At 40.1% G+C, this 21792-nt stretch overlaps 1 protein-coding gene across 3 annotated transcripts in view; it reads left to right on the forward strand.

Moving 5' to 3' along the window:
- The window catches only part of LOC116328960 (limbic system associated membrane protein), a 1233629-nt gene that overhangs the window by 1207577 nt on the left and 4260 nt on the right, over positions 1-21792 (forward strand). For all 3 annotated transcript variants that reach the window (XM_039622696.1, XM_039622695.1, XM_031750856.2), the window contains 3 exons: positions 6920-7051; positions 11555-11675; positions 18156-18304. In XM_039622696.1, the coding sequence (XP_039478630.1) occupies positions 6920-7051; positions 11555-11675; positions 18156-18304 (402 nt within the window). The remainder of the gene's footprint in view (positions 1-6919; positions 7052-11554; positions 11676-18155; positions 18305-21792) is intronic.

The raw sequence follows: 21792 nt of genomic DNA on the forward strand, positions 1-21792 counted from the left end.
ACATTTATCATACACCTCTCTGCTATTAGGCTAAGAAACAACCAGGTTCTCCAGTCACTGGCTCAGCTCACTGCGTCACAGCGCTGTCCAAGGTGCTGAAGTGACACTGCTGTCTGTATATTCATATAATATTCCTATTGTATGATGTCTGTTGCATAAATGTTTTATTTATCATTCAGTAGCATTGGTGCAGTTGAATCTATGACTCATGCCAGTCCAACAAAATGTCTAACGGTGTCACAGACTTAAACTTTTGTTCAAGTTTCTTCGGTCTGTGGAGCAGCAAATGAACTGAGGGGATTAATATGGAGCGAGTTATGTATAATTTAAAATAATGTTACTGCAAAAGTTTTTTTTCCCGTAGTGTAGTATCATTCAGAGTTTTTGTAGATTTGGATTGTTTTATCTTTATGTTGCTTTTGATTTTTGCTTTCACAGTCATGTAAACATCACAGTCACATTAAACAAAAGAGTCACAGCTTTCTCAACCAGGTTATTTACTAAACAAGCTGAAACTTCTGATGGGTCTCTTGGCTTTCGGCCTTAGAGATAGACTAAGGAGTACAGTCATTTTGGAGGGGCTTGGAGTGGGCTTGGAACCAGTTGTGGTTTGGAGATCCGATTAGGATGCCTCCTGGGTGAGGTGTTCCAGGCTAGCTTGGGAATGCCTTGGTGTTTCCCCAGAAGAGCTCGAGGAGGTGACCAAACTATTTGTCTCTGCTTAGACTGCTCCTCCTGTGACCTTAACTCAGACTGATGGATGGGTGGATGGGTGGACTTTATAATTTTTTTTTTACAAGCCTAGTTTTTAGTTTTATTTTAGTCAAGTAAAACTTTTTGGTTTTATCAAAATCAATAAATATAACAATTTCTATCCTGCCGCCTGCCCTTCCACAGTTGGAAACAGGACATTTTTAGCATTTAATTAATGTTTCGGTAAGTAGAAAGCTTCAGGCTTCATGTACTTTATCTTGTACATGTAAAAATCTCTTTTTTTTCTCCACTATGGTTTAATAGACATTAGTGTCCATTTTTTGTCTGAAGGTTGAGCAATAGACTTTGGCATGTTGATAACTCACATTCGTCCAAGAGGTTTAAACAAGAACGTTTTTACCAGTTACTCCTTAAGCAGGCTCTATATAATAATTGCTGTCTGGGAACTGGAAAGTGAAGAAATACAGGAATGCAATAACTTTCCATGTTATGTAAAGGTCAATAAAATGTTATTTATTTAAATATATCAACACGCATGCTATATTTCAAAAGAGGCTCAAATGTTTACTTATCTAAATTGTGCAAAATAGCCAACAGCTATGAGATATTAAAGTATTTTTTCAAGCAGAACATCAACATGAAAGTATTTCATGAAATCTGAAGGCCTCACTTATATTTACATAATTGCCATTTGCAGCGCAGCAGCTGAAAGCTTGCAGTTAGTTGGTAAATCCTAATTTACTGGAGATTTAATGACAGTTATTGCCAACTCTCATTGTAGCTCTGTTAAAGCTAATAATTGGTACTTCTGTGATATGGTGAAACCAGAAGGCAAACATTTAGTCTGTCTTATTCTTATTTGTGGAAGTAGATGTACAAATTATTAGCTTGTTTTTTTTATGATAAATTAGTAAATTGTCTATGTTTGCTTTCATAATCTAAAACTAGTCCTGTTTTAGTTTTCATCTCGGGAGTTATCAAGAAGCAAGTATATTGCTTTAAAATGTTGGAAACATTCTCAGCTGTGAAGTAACTTTTACTGGCTGTAAGTGAAGCTAATGGCATTATTAGCTATAGCTAGCTATAACTCCTGTCTTGGGTTAGTCAGATAATACAACATTTATCAAATGTTGATATAAGTATTTTTAGCAATTACAGGCAGAAGAATTAGTATAAGAATAACTTCTGAACATCAAAAAGGGTGATATATGTGAATATACAGTACAAGTGATCCTTCTAGCCATGCTCATAGCTTAGCTCTGATGCTAAATGTTTCAATATAACAGTAAACAGTGGAAAGATCGGGTTGATGATAGACATTGTGGTGCACAGCGAACGATTACATTTTAGATCCCCTGTCTGGTTTATGACCAAATTCCCATTAGCCTCAGCTGTGCTCAGTCTTTAATGGTAATTTTTAGAAATGTGAGCATGCTAGCACACAAAGTAAACCATAACATCAGTGTCATCCTTGTGTATACTGCAGGGGAAAATGCTTCATTTAGGAAAAACAAGTATTCAAAATATGTTCACGGCATGCCCTTGCCTTACTTAATGTATTCCTTTCCTATCTGACACCCACTCACCCTCTACTATCCAGATTAGCATAGAAATGTGATGATATAATATAGTGTAATGCCAGGTTTCATGGGGCTTTTCTAATGTGCACACTTTCTGAGTCAGTCCCCGCTCTCGGTGCTCCCTGAAAAACCTTCAAGGAAATCTCTGTTCACCCCTGAATTCATGCGTGCAGGCTTCATACTCACCATAGAGACATTACGCCTCTGCACACAGCGTGGGCACGTGTATGTACACATGCACTGAGATTGTACACACACTCAAATCAATTCCCCTTAGACAAGATTAGCCAATCTATCTTCATTACGCTTCATTAAATAGATAACATGTGACGCGCTCGCTCAGTGTGCAGGATGTATTCTCCTGTGGGCGCAGACAAAGATGTGTGAAATGTAATTAATTGTTTCTTTACACAATACGTCTCGTTCCATTAATGAAAGTGATTGAGTTGCTCTTTATACACTCCAGGTTAGACTGGTGACAGTTCATTTCTACATTTTAACTAGTCTAGCTGCTTCCTCACATATCGCACTCAAATTCGCTCCTCTCTTCACTTTCTTTCTCTTTTCTTTGATCTTTTGCAGTCACCTGGTTCCCCCCCCACCCCCCACCCAGCACTGAAAACCAAAGTGCTGAAGAAGATATTGAGCTTCAAGAGAATTTCCATGGCAACAGATTTTCAATCATACCTCTCCAATAACATTACTCTGACAGTTCGTCCAGGGAGGGCTGAATATGATGTGGCTTAGACTTTGATCACGATCCCACTGATCTTTCAATCAACGTCAGATAATACTGAATCTCAGCTGACCTCCATCTCCATTAAGCAGCTGATTTAATCATTTAGCTTTCTCTCAGTTTCAAATATTGAGACTGCACACTGGGTTATAGATATCTGAAGGCATAAAATAATGCGACTAATTTCTATGCAGTAGTCATTACCTGGGGATTTTCTCTGAGATTTATGGCAGAAAATGTCAAAAGCAAAACTCCCATTGTTTGACTAACCTCACGTGTCAGAGTCCCTGACACTTTCTCAGGGTTTCTCAGGGTGAGCGGTTCTCGGTTTCACAGAGCCTGAAGCCCCTCGCTGCAAACTTTAGCGTGGTCTCGCCCACAGTTGAGACCGCTGACATTTACTGTTGTTACAAACAGCGCATTTTCTCACTCACCCTTGAGATCTCCCCTCTGCAATTTATTTCCACCACACGATTCCATCATCCCACATTTTTTTAGATTAAGTGAAGTATCAGTCGATGTTGTAGTAGATATTATATTTCTCTTGGTCCTCGGAGAGTCCCTCTCCAATGCAGATAATTGCATCTTCTTTAAAGAAGAAGAAGAAATTCACCAACATCTGAACTCTCGGTGCATCTGCTTTTTCAAGAAGTTACTGCAATTTCCTAAAACTTAATTTACCATGAAGTGGAGATGTGGGTAGAATGGATACTGAAGTAAAGCGTGTCATTTTTGTTTGTTTTTTGTTTAGACCCAAATTATCACATATCAGTCCACTTAGTTGCAATGCCACACATGCAACACATGAATTAGTTGTGATATTACACACAATGATAGCACCACCACTATGACAGAAGATGAAGTACAGTTAGCATGATGTGCTGCCATGACCTTCTGACCCCACCCATAGATCTCTAATAAGACATAGCAGGTCTTTCCTAATGAGATGCCGAGCCACTGTGTTCTTTACATGGGTAATTAACCGGATTACTCATTAAACAATTAGTCAGATATCTCCCTGATAGTCTCTGTGCACTCTGTTCACACACTTTGTCCGACATTTGCAGATGCCATTCCTCCGTTAATTGAAGCTTTCAGACAAAGCAACTAATTCAAGTCAGCGTAACAAGTTGTTGAATATTAGCAACACTTTCACTCAAACAGTCCATCTAAGTCAGTTGGAATATTTCAGCATGAGCCGACTGTGAATTTGAATTTTTATTTTTTCTGCTTCTGTTGTGGAATATGAGCATGAACGCATCCCATAATTTAAAATTCTCCCTTATTTATTTAGGCCTTTTTCTTGAGTGAGCCTCAAACAAATTTAAGGTGTCAGTGTGCTGTGAGTGCAGCGCATGTGTGATGTGTGGCTACAAATACCTGTTTACTGGTCCAATTGGGACGCCATAGATGACAATCCCTGCAAATCCAAAAATCCCACAGGCACACCTTTGTGACTGACCAGGTGTGTGGAAATGAGAAGGCTTTGTCTCTCTTTCTCGAGTTGCAGTGGGGTGTGTGTGTGTGTTCACAGCCGAGTGCTACATCAGTAATGCCTAAGGGCAGAGACTACCTCAAAGTGCTCTCCGTTTCCCAAGTGTGGCTAATTAGAGCAGCTACGAACGAGGACAACACTTCACATAAACAAATTTACTGCAACCAGACTGCCACCTTTGAAGATATATGTCATATCACCTTGAAATGTGAAATAAGACAAAGTTGGAAAGAATTAGACACATTCCATAATATTTGAGCTCCAAAGCTTCTAGTATATTTAATATCTGAGTCAGATTGGCCATTTTGCCTTTCATTCTAAACATGGCCATGCAAAGCATGGTGGTGTGGGTGGCAAAATAATGGCAGTAATCTTAGTGGGAAGCTGCATTAAATCATATATCATGAAAACACTGGGGAATTCTGTTTTGTTGGTTGTTATGTAAACTATAGGGGGGGGGAAATCATATAGTCTGAGCGTATATTAAAAAAGGCTTAAATAAACTGCACACAGGAGCGTCACACATTCAGTAAAGTGACTGAAGTGTAATGCCATGTGGCTGCATGCAGCTTTTTGGCTATCCGAGCTGACTGTTTCTTGGCTGAAAGCAGACTTCCCACACTGAGCTCATCAAAGAAAAAGTCCAGCACAAAACCCCCACAGCAGCAACACAACTTTCAAGAGGCCCTTCTCGTACCCAGGGAGACAGATACAGCCATTTTGTAAGAAGCATGTTGTTGAGACGAGTCCCACTGTTAGCTGAACTTAGCTCTTCACCGGCAGCGATGTATATTTTGGGTCATAGTCATGTTGGAAGACAAAGTGACCACCCAGACTCAGTTTTGCTGCTGATTGCTTGTTCACATATTTCTTCCTTCATGATTCCTTCCACCTTGATGAGATTCCCACTTCCAGTCTTTGAAATGTTTGCCTTCCTACTTCTGCGTGGCTTTCTTTGAATTTCTCCATGATACTTCTCACCTCAGTTGACGGTTGGAAACTCTGTGACAACTCTGTGTATCCATCTCCTGCTTTATGAACATCAGCGGTTCTTTTTCTCAAGTCTAAACTCATTTCTTTTGTCTTTGACAAATTTGATACTTTGTAACTAACAGCTCAAACTGTCACTGAAGTTTTGATACTTGGTGTAAATTGGAAAATAACACTCATTTTTAACTTGATTTTCTAAGCTTTGAGCATTATAAAGTTGAAGCACATCATGGCAGGGGTTTGTGCTCTGGCTCACTAAAAAGGTCAGTTGTTTAGGGGGCTAATAATATAGATCCTGGTAATTTGGGGTTTTTTTCTGAAATAATTATGTTATTGTGTAAAAATATATTTTTTAATTTGCCTTTTAAGGAAAAGTAGGATTTTTTTAGAAATGCTATGGTGAAAATCCCATGCTCTGTTAAAAAACACTTTTTTAACATTTAACAGGGGCTTAATAATTTTGTATGATTGCCTTATATTGCTGCTTTAGCCTGCAATCATGTTGTGCAAAACAATCCAGGCCTCAGAAGTCTTTAGTACAGAAGAGGATCTAAGCTTGTTTCTCTTGCTCATACTTACTCTCTTTGTCCTGCAGCACAGGACAGAGGCTCTCTTGTAGCGCACACTTAGGTTCATGATTGTTGGAAGTGGCAACACACCCTCCGCTCACACGACATACAGATTTGTTTGAATACTCAACTCGGCAATTTTTACAGAGACAGCTGTTGTTGAGCAAATGTTGGAATCCCATACTTGAACCCTACATGCACACTGAGCCTGTATTCACCTGCACACTAGCGTGACCATGTCCGTGCATGGTGTCTTTTCCAAAGTTTAAGCACGTACTTTTTCTTGCCTAAAACCTCACAATCTTATTCTGTTATTATTTTTTGCCTAAATGTAACCAAAGAGTCAAAGCAAAAGTAAAAAGCAATGAATGAGTGAACAGTAAGCTTCCAAATGAGATACAAATCCCACATCTACGCAGCTTATGCATCACTAATGCCAAGGAACACCTCGTGCATCTGACAGAACAGCAGTATTTGATGCATTTGGATGAGAACACCTCGGGTTTAAGACAAATAAAATAGGCCATGTTAATTATTGAGCTTAAGACTTGCTGTTTTCTGCTGTTTTTGTCTTTTTTGCTAAGTTAGGCTTTTGGCTTCAGAAATAACAGCAGTATCAATTTCCACAATATGTTGAGCTGTTCCTTTTAAAATTGAACGGCACTTCATTAGTCATTGTTGTACCACTGATCATACAGCAGAAATCCATCATTTAGTCAGTTTCTCTGTCACTTTAATTGGTGTACCCTCCCGCTCTGTGTGCTCTCTTTGTTCCTCTCCCTGGTACCTCCTTCACTCATGCCTCCACCTCTTTTGTCTTTCTGTCTCTCTGCAGCCGAGCCGTTGGACGGAGAAGAGTACCTGGACATTATAGGCATCATGCGAACCCAAGCAGGCCGCTATGAATGTAAGGCCAGCAACGACGTTGCCACTCCCGATGTCAAATACGTCAATGTGATTGTCAACTGTAAGTAAATACAGAGCGCAGTGCGTGCTTTATTCCAAACTGAACACTGATCAATATCTTCGACACATTTAATGTCAGGCATTTGATATGATGATACACTCGGTGGATAAAAGCCCATAAAAGTCAAGATCGGAGGATAGGCATATGGATAGAAGCATATAGAGTGTAACAGCATGACATGGAGTAAAGGGCGTATGTTGAAAGTTTTGGAGCACCCTTCAATCTTCTCAAGATGAGTCCAGGTAGAAAGAGAAGCTCGGTAACATTGATTGCAGAAGTCATTGCCATGGTAATTCTCACACAACACATCATCATTTAAAGGATACTTCAAACTTCAAAACAAGACCACGTAATCATGTCCTTTCCACGGTTTATTTCCTGACCAGTGTTAATACACTCGTCGGCTGTTCAGGATTGATGAACAGCTCATGAGCCATCACAAACCAACACCTCCCCTGAAGAGAAGTTACAGAATTCTCTTTGATCTGAATAAATCATGGATGGCTGTTTGCCCAAACCGCACTTTAGCCAAGACTGAGTGCCTGATTTAAATGATAAAGATTGTTTTATTAAACCATTTCCTATCCTGACTGGAAAATGGGCATTAATCCACTTGGGACACATTTTTGGCCATTGGGATGGAAAATGATTATGTGTGTATGATGAATGCTAATATACTTGATGAATGTGAACTCAATCGATTAAGTTCACTGATTAATCGAGACCTGGATAATCTGTTTTACATTGTTTTTTTGAGCTGTAAGGGCTAAAACTGGAGCAAAATCTTACACTGAATCTACAAAATGTGGCAAACACTCAACTCACAAGTCCCAAAAGTTGATTCTGTTCATCTGGACGTAGCGTTTTCAGTGAGAGAAACATTTCATCACTCGTCCAAGTGGCTTCTTCAGTCTCAGCTGACTGCAGGTTTCCCCAACCTTATGAACAGTACATTTGAATTCAATTCAATTCAATTTTATTTATATAGCGCCAAATCACAACAACAGTCGCCTCGAGGCGCTTTATATTGTACAGTAAATAACAGATACAGAGAAAAACCCAACAATCATATGACCCCCTATGAGCAAGCACTTTGGCGACAGTGGGAAGGAAAAACTCCCTTTTAACAGGAAGAAACCTCCGGCAGAACCAGGCTCAGGGAGGGGCGGGGCCATCTGCTGCGACCGGTTAGGGTGAGAGAAGGAAGACAGGATAAAGACATGCTGTGGAAGAGAGACAGAGATTAATAACATGTATGATTCAATGCAGAGAGGTCTATTAACCCATAGTGAGTGAGAAAGGTGACTGGAAAGGAAAAACTCAATGCATCATGGGAATCCCCCGGCAGCCTACGTCTATTGCAGCATAACTACGGGAGGATTCAGGATCACCTGGTCCAGCCCTAACTATATGCTTTAGCAAAAAGGAAAGTTTTAAGCATAATCTTACAAGTAGAGATAGTGTCTGTCTCCCGAATCCAAACTGGAAGCTGGTTCCACAGAAGAGGGGCCTGAAAACTGAAGGCTCTGCCTCCCATTCTACTTTTAAATACTCTAGGAACAACAAGTAGGCCTGCAGAGCGAGAGGGAAGTGCTCTAATAGGGTGATATGGTACTACAAGGTCATTAAGATAAGATGGAGCCTGATTATTTAAGACCTTGTATGTAAGGAGCAAGATTTTGAATTCAATTCTGGATTTAACAGGAAGACAATGAAGGGAAGCCAATACAGGAGAAATATGCTCTCTCTTTCTAGTCCCTGTCAGGACTCTTGCTGCAGCATTTTGGATTAACTGAAGGCTTTAATTTGCACAATAACTGAACCTAGAGCACTAAATGAACAAGGGGCTATAAGGTCAGTACCTTGATCACTGATTATTATGCAAATTATTAAAGTCACTTGGATGAGTGACGAAACGCTTCTCCCACTGAAAATGCTGCAAACGTCCAAATGAACAGATTCAACCTTTTTACTTACCTGGATGATTGAGCATGCATCAAGTCAACTCACAAGTGTTTGTAATTAAATTCAGATTTCCTTTGCACCACTCACAGTTCTGCTCAGAGGTTTATCTACAGCCATTGTGGACTTGACTGTCAAGGTCATTTGGGGATTCAATGATTTCTTTGAACTGTTCTTTTTCATGACTTGACTTTTTTTTGTCTTTAATCTTTTTTCAACAGATACATTATTAAATTATTATTTTTTTTCTTTTTTACAAATCATGATCACAATACATAATGAAAACGTTGCGATTATACACACACACACACACACACACACACAAAAAAAAAAAAAACACACAAAAAAACAAAAGAAACCTCCCCTTCCCTCCCCACCCAAGGCTCAAGTAAAGAAAAACAAAACAAAACAAACAAAAAATGTATGTCACACATCTGGAAAATGCGTTTTTATATAGTCAATAAATGGGTTCCAAGTCGCAGAGAATTTTTGTTGTGATGAGAGAACTCTGTATCTAAGTTTTTCCAGTGGCAAAAAAAAGAGCACCTCCTTTAACCATTGTATGTATGAAGGAGCCTTATCAGACTTCCAGTGAAATAAAATAAGTCTACGGGCAAGCAGTGTAGCAAATGCTATGGCATTTTCCTGAGATTTACTAATTTTGTATTGAGATGGCATAACTCCAAAAATGCCAATGCGGAAATCAAGCACTAAATTCTGAGCACTGATATGAGATAATACTTTAAATATATTTCCCCAGTAATTATCCAGGTTCGGACAAGACCACATCATATGACCCTCACTTGCTGGATTATGACCACACCTGGGACAGGCAGGATCAACTTCCAAGAAAAATTTTGAAAGTCTTTCTCTTGTATAATGAAGACGGTGGAGAATTTTGAACTGAATTAAACCATGGCGAATGCAAAGGGAAGAAGTATGTATACGATTCAAACACGATCTCCACTCATCATCAGATAAATCCACCCCAATATCTTTTTCCCAATTTTCTTTAATTTTTTTCCAAGTAATCGGCCTTAAGCTCTGTATCAGTTTGTATATAACAGAGATTCTCCTTTTGCCGAAAGGATCCATTTCCAAAATGGTATCCACTTGATTTTTAGGGGGTAGGTAGGGAAAAGAAGGAAACAATTTTTTTTACAAAACTTCGTATTTGCAGGTATCTAAACATATGTGAGGTTGGTATATTGTAATCTCTCATCAGAGTGTCAAAGGTGTTAAAAGTTTCTCCTGAAAATAAATTGTAAAAAAACTTCAAACCATTATTGTGCCAAATTTGGAATGCTTTATCTGAAATGGATGGCAAAAAAAAAGGGTTACAGGCAACAGGGAAAAAATTACTAACCTGTTGCAAACAGAAGTGCCTTCTGAATTGAAGCCATATTTTAATAGATGTTCTTACAACTGGATTTGTTATTTTCTGTTTTTGATTTAGAGCTAGGGATGAGGTTAGGGGAGGAAGTGGATTAGACATCAGTTCCATTTTTACCCAAGCTTCACTCTCGCTATTCTCATAAACATATTTCCAGTGCAATAATTTGGTGATATTAGCCGCCCAGTAATAAAAGATAAAATTTGGCAACCCTAGCCCACCAGCCTCCTTTGGTACTTCCAAATATGTTTTTTCTATTCTGGGATTTGAATTTTTCCAAATAAATGTTGCTATTAATCTGTCTAAATCTTTGAAACTTGATTTGGTTATAAAAACAGGGACCATTTGGAAAATATAAAGAAATTTTGGTAAGACTGCCATTTTAACTATATTTATTCTGCCTGCTAATGAGATTGGAAGTGTTGCCCATTTTTTAAAATCTTGTGATGTTTGTTCTAACAAAGTGTCAAAGTTATGAATCCGCAACTCCATCATTGTGCGGGTTATATTTATTCCCAAATATTTAAATGTTTCTTTTTCTAATTTAAAAGGGAAGGCAGAGAAGTCTTGCTCTATGTTATTAATAGGGAACAGCAGGCTTTTTGAATAGTTCAATTTGTATCCAGATATGACTTGACTTTTTAATGACAAAAACTGGGAGCATAAGTTTGAATTTACTTTGGATTTACTTTGAATTTACCTCCACTAATATCTGGTTTAATGTTCCTAAGCAAGTTGCACCTCAACCAGATGCTACCAAGGTCCTGGCATTCTGGCTGTTATTTCTCTTGGCAGAATCGATAGAGTTCATTTAAATTGGTTGGCTTCCTGGCACAGACTCCACTTTTAAGCCCAGTCCACAAATTTTCAGTAGAGATGAGGTTGGAGCTTTAAGTCATTACAATCATTAACAAAGTGTGCTGTATAAACAATCCACTCAGGAAAAAGAACCGCTCAAAGAAGTCACTAAAAGACTTGAATTACCCCGACATTCATACCCATGCTGAGTGTATGTAAACTTCTGACCACAACTATATATTACTAATGCTGTTCAGACATGCTTGTAACTATATTAGTCTGCCTATTCCAAAGATACCTATCCCCACACATTAACGTGTGACTTATGTCAGCATTGCGTGACTCTGCAGATCCTCCAACAATAAAGAAAACCCAGAGCTCCGAGACTCCCGTGGGCCGCAACGGGACGCTGCGGTGTGAAGTAACCGCAGTCCCCACACCAGAGTTCGAATGGTACAGAGATGATAAAAGGTAAAAGCATCACCCACTTGTTTTTTGTTTTTTTTTACACTACAAACCACACTACACACTACTAGAACTGCATAAACACTGACTTGGAGGGGAGATAACACAACGTTCAGATTTTACATAGCTGTCAAGATCAAATGTCAGCAAAAAATGCTGGCAGTCTAAAGTTGCAGATAAATAGAGTTCATATAGTAGCTGAAGTTCAGGTTGTAATCTCAGCCTGTGTGTTTTCTTTGCCTCCTCAAAGGCCAATCAAGGGCTAAGAGTGAACTAAAATATTAATACAGTTGAAACAACAACATCGGGCGCATACAATCAAGCTGTGTACCAACAACCCATTACATAGAGCGCAAGCCATCAGCCTCCCTTACCACAAACAACCATGGCAACTCACTGACTGATGGTAATGAACTCCTGTAGTGTTTCAAGATGGAAAACCTTTTCTCATTTAAAATTACTGGAAACAGCACAGTCCTGGAGAAAAGCCTCCACAATGTTTGAAACCCTCATACTCGACGTGCATTACAATCCTGTCCGGGAACCTTTTTATTTCTGATCATTATTAATTAGTTACAGCTAAAGTGCTGCCGGTCACAGGCATCGGATGAAAGCGTGCGGAAATGACTCTGAATGGACTTGACCTCTCTTGGCCCAAGGCAGTCAGAAAACTTGATTTATGTTGTTGGCTTTGCACCTAAAGTAATCATAGAGGCTAAGAGATTTTATAAGAATTAAGGCGCGAGTAATGAATTAACTCACTGTATGAGCTGTCTTTAAATAACAGGGCAACAGCAAGGTCCTGCCTGTTGTTGTGCATTAAAAACGGCTTCCATCAGTATCGTTCTGCATGGTTTGTCCTGAGTTGATCCCTTCTCAGCTCCTAAGTGTGCCGGCTGAGCTTCATTACTGGGTTTTTTTTTCATATTTTCAGTGCCAGGCATGCTCTGTATTATGATCCAGTGGTTATAATGGATTGCTTTGATTCCTTTGTCAAATTACAGTGGTCCCCATTGTCAAACCCTTGTCTTGCTTTGACGACATCGTCCGTGTAGTTCAGTGGTGACTAATCATCCACTTTATCGTTCACTATGCTGCTATTCTGTTGTTAATTGAACATCGCAGCAGTGATTTCTGTGACATTCTTTTGAGAAGAGAAAAACGAGACCAGATCGGCCTTGCTGCTACTTTATGTGGTGTAGCTGCTGAAAATCTCAGAAACTCTTTTTCTTTTTCTTTTTTTTATACTGAAAGTAATTCCACTGAAATGGAAATCTGGATCCCTGCACTGTACTGTCTCCTGTGAAATTGCCAATTGTGTGACCAGACACAGATGTTTATTGGGAAGCTCTGAAAATCTCTTAAGTGTCATGCGTGCGCCTGAAAAACACTTGAAGAGGAAGGAAATGTAATGACATTCAAAGGGAATGACAAGCCAGTGCCTCAGTTTCAACACTTGTCATTTAATAACCTGAGAAATTTCCTCCTCAGCTGCAGACTCAACGGCTGAGTCAGTGTGGGAACGCAGAGGGCTCGACGGGAACAAGCTAATGATAAGAAAAAATAAATAAAGACGAAAAATACATGCTGCGCAATTTCACTCACGCCCAAAGTGCAGCAGTAAAAGTTCACCGAAGACTGTAGGAAAAATATTGGAAGAGTGTTATCACAGATATACTCTCCAAAGCAATAGTCCTATCATGACAGTGCTTGAAAAGAAAGATTTATGGTAGCTGAAACATTTTTGCATTATCTGTTGTTTCCAACTCTCATCCATCTCAGTTGTTTTGTCCCGCAGAGGATTTTGGCCGTGCGCCTATTCATGGCACCCCTCTTCCTCTACGCCAGTGGAAAATGTTATTGCTCTTTCTCCTTGGACGATGGTGATGTTAATGCACGATAATAATATCATTTATCTTTTGTTGGCTTTTTAATTTTACTACCCCACTCCCCAATAATCAAACCTAATGCACTGTAGCCCGTTGTGTCTTATTTACCTGATTCTTAACAGGAGGTCTTGCTCCTGCGCTTGTTTCCTTCTTAATTAGTTTAACCTCATATGCACACAGATTATCAGATAATATCTGCATTTAAATTCAATTTCATGTAATGGGCTGTTACCCAGTCTTTGATTCTCATATGGCACAGATGTGGTTAAAGGTGTAGGATTTAGTGGTCAAAATTGCTATCTACCCTTGCATCTTCATTTCCAGTTGCCTACTGTTTATGGCTGCAGACTTCAAGTAAAAGATTATCATACCATACCATAATCTCAAGGCTTCAAAACGGGACTTCAAAAATCATTGGATTGTTGCCACATCCATCTTTAATTCTGTCTATGGTGGCTCCCTTGATGTCTTACCTCACTAAACATTACTGATGAGGTTTTAGGTTTTACATTGGTTAGGGATCTAACCAAAAGGGTGATATCTTAGTGCACTGACAGCTGCTTTTAGCAAACCTGTAGCTAGCTAACTAATCCAACGAGAGTTTGCTCGTTAAGTTGGTTGAAAGCATCTTCTGCTATTTTAGTGTAATATATAATGTTTCTGTATGAATTACACTGAAATTAGAAGGGGCCTAAAATATGTAATATTGGGTAAAAACAGAGTGCAGTAAAAGACAAATGTTCTAGTCGAGTGCCCCGGCCTCGACAGCCAAATACCTGTAAAAGATAAACAAGGTTCTTCAAGGTGCTACACTGAAGTAAGGATAAACATTAGCTCTAATATTAATAATAAAACAGTTCAGGATATTGCTGTTATTATTCATATATTTAGCAACATCAGAAAAGGCTTTGATAATAACACTTTGATTTTGGCTAATGAAACCATACCTTTGCTAACGTTCTCAAGTTCTTCACTGACCCAGATTAAAACAAAGGAAGCTGTTGTAGCTGATGAGCAGTGTGCCTGATCTTTACAGAGAACACTTGTTTGCTATTTAGCTGGTGTGCTAACAACTGCTGCTTAGATTCGTGCTGATAAACACTGTGCACTTTTTGATTGGAAAGCTATAAAAATCTCTAATGGTCATCATTCATTCTCTTTCATCTCAACTTGATGAAATCTTTATAGGTGATATCACTAATAACAACTGACAAATTAACAACTCTCCTATACTCCTTTGATCAGATAAGCTCAAAAGAAAACAGCTAAGTTGGGCAGGGAAGTGTGTTATAATTGAAAGAAAAGAACTCTTCTCTTCTAATTTTTACATTTTTTAGAAGTATATTTAAGTTCCACTGAAGTTTTCTCATTAGCTTTGGTCTTTTGTTGTGTTAAGCCTTGTTTAATCCTTCCTGTACATGGTATTTAGGTAAACAAACAGGGTCGCTATTCTAATTAGCGAAACCTCTCAGATCTCGGATTATTCTGGTTAAATCTCACTGTATTTGATAACTTAGCTGCTTTAATATTTTTATACTGTTTCTTTCTTTTTTTATTGGGACTCACTGATGTGCAGTAAAAGGTGTAAAACAACTCTTTCAGTGGCATTGCAGAGTGGCTGCCCCACACATTGCAAAGAAACTTTGCCTCCTCGTCAAAGTCAGCTTAGAAGGACTTCAGGAGTTTTTGTAATCACTTTCTGTCCCGGGTTTGTTTTATCCCCTCCAAAAAAAACCAAAAAAACACAGCAGCTCACCTGGAACGGGACTGAGGCACCAATTTTCGGTTCCAAAAGCTTTGCTCTCACCTGCACTGAGCAAACTGAGGAAACAAACAATCCAGAGTTTGAACAAACTGTTTGGGACGAGCTGGTGAACACACAACGAGGTGCTGAACTCTGAGCAGAGAAGCTTAACTCCACTAAAACTGCAAACATCCATCTTCTGTCAGTCTTGCTGAAATCTCCTCAGGTGATGAAGTGAAATTCATGCTATGAAACATAAATGAGCATTACTTCACAACGCCTCTGTCTTTGCCAGTCTCTGAGAATCTTCACAGTGCTTGGAGACCCAATTAGCCTCAGCAGAGACGGATACATCATGATCTTAGAGCAGTGATAATGCTACCTGGATGTCATGACCCTTCCTGCGCTTTTTGCATTCTCCCACTGCTTCCACATGATGGAATTTGAATCAAGTTGTAAATCAGTACACTACAAAACTTAGAATCAGCGTCTGCCTATTTCCAAAAGCATCTAAAGTAGGATGCTTCTCCTGCTCTTTGAACAGTGATTCACTCCATCCGTGCTCCTGACATGAGAAAACCCAAACTGAGTTGTCAGCTAGCGTGACAGACGGATATGTTTGTTGTTTTGTCAGCTGACGCGCGGCTGTCACAACTACCAGAGCATTTTCAATCATCTCTGGGTTACAAGTCTCAGCAGGACTCTCCACTTGATTTCATTTATCACTGGCCCTGAATCATGACAGACCTGTCACTCTCCTTGGCGCTGATAACCTACTTTAGATTCTCCCACAGGCTGCGGAATCTAATCTGTCCGTCCGATGATTTGCTTTGGTCTTTCATCTGTCCCGGCCCGAGACCGCATCCCTCGTGCGCGCGCCACATGCCCTCTGCCAAATAAACGGGGTCAAATCATTTCAGTTCAGGGTTTTATTGTAGCTTCCCTGCATTAGGAAACAATGGTTGGAAGATATCCAGTAGAGCTCTGCTGCCCTCTGCCTGTGAGGAAAATCATCAAATATAAAAGCGTCCTTCCAAAAAAAAAGGGGGGGGAAGAGGAAAAAAGGTTGACATCCACAGCTCCTGCCAAATTTCAGATAATGTATTCCAGTGTATTATGCCAGATGAAGAACCTGGCAGACACACAGGCATATTTGAGGATGAACTTGAAATCAGAAGTGATGGAAGTCGTGAAGCTGCGTGTGCCAACGCGTTAAAAGTTAAAACGGGCAGCAGAAATGTTGAGCCCCATAAATGCAAATATGGAGAAGGTGAACTCTGGGAGGTCACAGATCCATTTTAATTTTTTATAACATTGTAGTTTTCTGCAGCTGGTTAAGTGAACTAACAGCCTTTGTAGCAAACTGTGAAAACAAAAGAGACTTCTATCTTTTCTGTCTGCGTGCGTTCAGTCCCTTGCCAGAGCATCACAAATCATGAACTGTAATCTACTGTAAAAAAAAAAAACATAGGTGTTTGTTTTCAGCTCCCTGTAGTGCTGTGCATTATCTAGATCGCTCAGCATGCTCCATAGGCAGGCAGGCCTTTTTAATAGTGCAGTCACTTCTCATGAAGACACACTGGAGAATATATCTTCTGCTGCTGGCCTTATCATCAGGGGAGGTTGGGTTGCTTTTAGATGGAGTGGGAGACTCTGCTGGTGCACTTGCCCCGTCTTCTCTTACTGTCAAACACACACACACGCTGTTCCCAGCATTCCCAAGGTGTCCCTGCTGGAAGGACCACAACACTTTATCAAGTCCCCTCCCCACCGCCGCCACCGCAGCACCCCGGCGAGCCAAATTATGCTGTGCCATGATGTGCCGTTTCCTTTTTATGTTAATACTTCCTATCAGCCTCGTATGTGTCAGCACAAACTTCTCACTCCTCTGCTCGAATTCCGATTACCACATTACCCCGACTTAAGCAGGATTAAGTTGAGTCGCCTTGAATGAGCCTCACCTCATTCATGATATGAAAGCGCTCAATCAGCCCAGAACAAGCCGAATCCATTATGCACGGCGGGGCGTTAAATGAGTTTTATTTAGTCGTGATGATGTAAGGAGCAGTTCATCAGCGAGGTATACAGTCTGAGTCAGCAAAAGCTGTATTGATTCATTTGCTGTGAGTCGGGTTCAAGGTTGACATCAGTGACAGTCAGAAGTGTGACGGTCATTAGCGGCGTGTTGGTATTTCATCTGGACGAAAACAGCTGAAAGTATTTTTTTTGTTGGTGCTAAAGAAAGAAAATTAAAATAATGTGAACAGTGACGTTTGAATTGTTGATCTAGAGGAACAAAGTAACACATTATTTTTTCCACTCATTTGGCCGCGTTTGCAAGTTCTGCAGGTATTCATTCAAAGCTAAATCTTCACAGGCGTTACCCCCGCCCCGTGCGAACTGCATGTTGTTCTCTTTGCTCGCCACATAATCCAAAGGTCGAGGTTCACCTCCTGGTAAAATGCAGCGTCCTGTCGAACTGTTAATGAAAAAGGTTTGTTCCAAAATGAGAAAGGCTTATCTCGCTCTTCTGAGCAGCCACAACGCCTACGCTCAGAGAGTTCAGCGGCGTGACCCCCGCTGATGCAAAGTAATGGCCGGCTAGAAGGTACAACTTGTTTTGGAATATAATTAATGGTCTTGGCTATCTGAAGACCTTTACTGCAGTACAGTAACAGTCCATTAGCAAAACATTGCAGGCAGACATGATTATAAAACATATGGACATGTATAATGTATCACTTTGTAAAGACATTTTGAATGTTGTTTCAAGGTTTCTGGTTTCAAGACCTAATTTTAATCTTTGTTACTTTGAAGTTTCTTAAAACTGTCTTGTCTACGTCTCCTCTCCAGGCTGGCCAATACCCAGAGCATCACCATCCAAACTTCTGGAACTACCACTAGTCTTACGATTGCCAACATCACTGAAGAGGATTATGGGAACTATACCTGCGTGGCCTCAAACCGACTGGGCGTCCAGAATGCCAGCCTTTTCCTCTATAGTGAGTAAATACACACTAAAATGGTGAATAGACTAGTACCTATAGAGTACTTTTCTACTCTAACTGAGCGATCAAAGTGATTTATACTACAAGCTTCATTCAGCCAATCACACATACATTCATGCAAGCACTTTTTTCTATAGCTAAGCACTTGTCTAACCCCCACACACCCTCAGGGCAACTCTGGGTTCAGTATTTTGCCCTAAGGATACTTCAACACAGGCTGGAGTAGATGGGAATCAAACCACCAACTTTCTGATTGGTAGCAAACCTGCTCACCACCAGCACTACTTCCATGTGCTATTTAAATGTGGCATTACTGGCATGTCTTACAGACGTAAAGGCCTGGGTGACCTATGATTTTATGCTTGTGAAGTCAGACAAAACTGGAGTTACTGTATTTGGCCATAAAAATCTCAGCAACATGTCTAACCAGATACCTAGATGTCTGCCAGTACCACCCTGGTGTCCATTACTAATATCATGATCAGGATATGTCCGCTAACACACATTTTTAGGCCCGACTGAGTTCATCTTTGCCATCATGTCAAAATTAGAACCATCCTGTCTCAGAGTGATGCTGAAAAACTAGTCCATGCATTTGTTATTTCCAGGATGGACTACACGAATTCCCTGTTAACCATTTGTCCTAAAAGCTCCCTGAAAAACCTTGAAAACACAGAAGTGAGGTCATATTTCTCCTATATTGGCTTCTCTTTATTGGCTCTCTGTTGAATCAAGGAATTAAATTCAAAGTCCTCACGTACAAAGTCCTGAAAGACCAGGCTCCATCATATCTTAAAGACCTCATTGTATCACAGTGTCCCAGTAGAGTTCTTCACTCTCAGACTGCAGGCTTACTTGAATTTGCCAGTTTTTAAAGTAGAATGGGAGGCAGAGCCTTCAGCTATCAGTGCCCTCTCTGTGGAAGCAGTGTCCAGATTGTTTTGGAGAGCAGACACCTTCTCTGCTTTAAAGATTAAGCTCAAAATTTTAATTCTCTGTCATATTTATAGGGCTGCTGTAGGCTCAGGCTGAGCACGTCTCCTCCACCCCTTTCTATGCAGTCCCTGTGTGTTCATATATAACAATAAGGCTATAGTATCATCTCTACACCATGTATGAACAAGGCATCACCTGGCGTGCTGGTTTTGCTCACTGGGCGTAGCAGGCAGCCCATACGCTATAATGCTGATACAGATGCCTGGGTGTTTCTTTACTGCACCTCTTTTTCTTGTCCTCTGTCACAAAAAAATCACCTAAAGGATAATGAATATGGAGGTTAAGTGTTAATTTTATTAACCTAATTTCCTGAACAATTGAAAATCAGAAGAGCAGAAGCTCGCTGCAGTTTGTGTGCTCTGCTTTAAGCTTCGCTGCTGAACGACTGCGAGAAGTAAAGAGCTCACCGTGTGTTCATTTCTAGTCATTCGGCCGACTGTGTTCTCAACTCTGCATGAGAGCGATTTTGCTGAACACTTACAGAAATGAAGATGGCTCGAGCGGGAGAATGAAATGAGCTTTTGGCAGTAGGTGAAAAGTTTTACGTTTCGGACTAAAGTCAAAGAGAAGCCAAGTCTGTTTCTGTGCTGTGTGACGCAGTCTCTGCCCTTAGAAACTTTATTTAAACATGCAAAAAACACCACAAAAGAACTATTAATGGAGAAAAACCTCAAGAAAAGCAAAATATTCTTTTCCAAAGGTGAACAAACATATTTTAAGTAAAGTACATGGTTCATTAGGACATGGAATGAGGTCAGACTACAGAAAAACCAAGAGGCAAAACTGAAGAATGCTAACACACATAAAGGAAAGAGAAACTAACACAGACACAGAGAGAGAAGACTCACCCAGAACAATAGCATGTGCCACCAGATTGTCCTAATCCACCTTCAGCACACAAGAATGGGACACAGACACACAAAGGCACCTTCAGCTCGGTGGTGAAGATTTAAAATGGAAGAAGGGGGTCGGCTAGATGTAACCAAAGCTTGTCTCAATACACCAGCATCAAAAATAAAATTAGATCACAGCGTGGATGTCTTTAATAACTGAGCTGCATTCATAAGCATGTAAATGTTTGCAATATTCATGAAGCGTTCTAGTTCCATCACTGATTTTTGGCCACTTGAGGGTAAAAAAAAGCATGTTAACAAGCTGACATACGCAATCACACACACGTCTCTGGCGCCTAAACTTCTCAGACATCCAGATCCACAAGAGCAACGCTGGTGTCAATTTAGAGTTCTTTTATTTGGAGCTGTGGTTAAATCCACTTTGATTTATTTTACAGACTATTGATTTCATGGTTTTTCAGAATATAAGGCTCTTTAGCTGCTCAAACACGTTCAGCAGCTGGGCATCAAATGGCATACAGCGGGGTTATCAGAGTTGTTTTGCTGGTAATGAGAACATATGGGGGTTGCTGAGAAGATCGAGGAATAAACAGCGCTCGTAAATGGTTCAGCCAGAAGAAGCGTGAAGCTGCGCAGGGCCGCAGAGCCGGGTGATGATTCCACCGTTACTTCTATGGTTCGCTGTTAATATCATATTTTTCACATTGGCAGCTGTCAGAGATCCCACACAGTTGTTTCACTGAACACAAAATTAATGCTGTTTGAATTGCTTTCTTTGAGCTTTCACACCCCAGAGCCTGGCTGGCACAGTGCTGCTTTGAGCTCAGAGGGCCGTCGTGTCCCCAACATTTGAATTTTATATCAATCGGCACTCAAAAACAACACACTTCGACATGATGAGTGTATGTATGAAATGCCACGAGCGCCGTAAACAATACCAGAGCAACAAACCGACATTTCCCGTGGCCAGCAGTGGCTCAACTCACTGTGACAAATGTGTCTTGTTGTCTCTGCCAGCACTTAAAAGCTGTAAAAAGATGAAATTGTGGCAGGGAGGCAAAGCCAAATGGAGACTAGCTCCCAAAGGAAGACATCAGCACTGACACTGCAGACTGGGATTTGACCAAAAGGGAAACATGTTTGAAAGCGAAAAGAGATGATCAATTTATTTTTTGTGGAAAGAAAATTTCCTTTTGGTGATACTCCAAAGAAAGAAAGAAAATGCCAACATATAGAAACAAAGTAGTAATATATAATAGAACTAAAACAAAAGTCCCACAGAACGCCTGGATAGAGATCAGCATTAGTCCATGGCAATATTTCCTTTGGATAAGTTACGTCTGTGATTTTCTTGAGTTTAGTGACATCTAACATTTATTTTACTGAACTGACACATATGGATAGGTGATAAGCGTTTGTTTTACACTCAAAATACTGTCTAAATGTCGGTCTATTCACTCCATAAATCTTGTGCAGCAGAAGAAAGCTGCAGAGATCAAAAGTCGTGAAAAGCCAGTTTGCGGGAAATGTGTGAAGGAATTTTTCCTTTGCATATTATGAACTTGGTAGAAATGCAACAAATGGAGCCCAAATAAGTTCTGCAATTATTATATGCAACTAGCAGGTCAAAGG

This window comes from Oreochromis aureus, linkage group 14 (assembly GCF_013358895.1).
Source record: "Oreochromis aureus strain Israel breed Guangdong linkage group 14, ZZ_aureus, whole genome shotgun sequence".
In the NCBI taxonomy this organism is placed as follows: domain Eukaryota; kingdom Metazoa; phylum Chordata; class Actinopteri; order Cichliformes; family Cichlidae; genus Oreochromis; species Oreochromis aureus.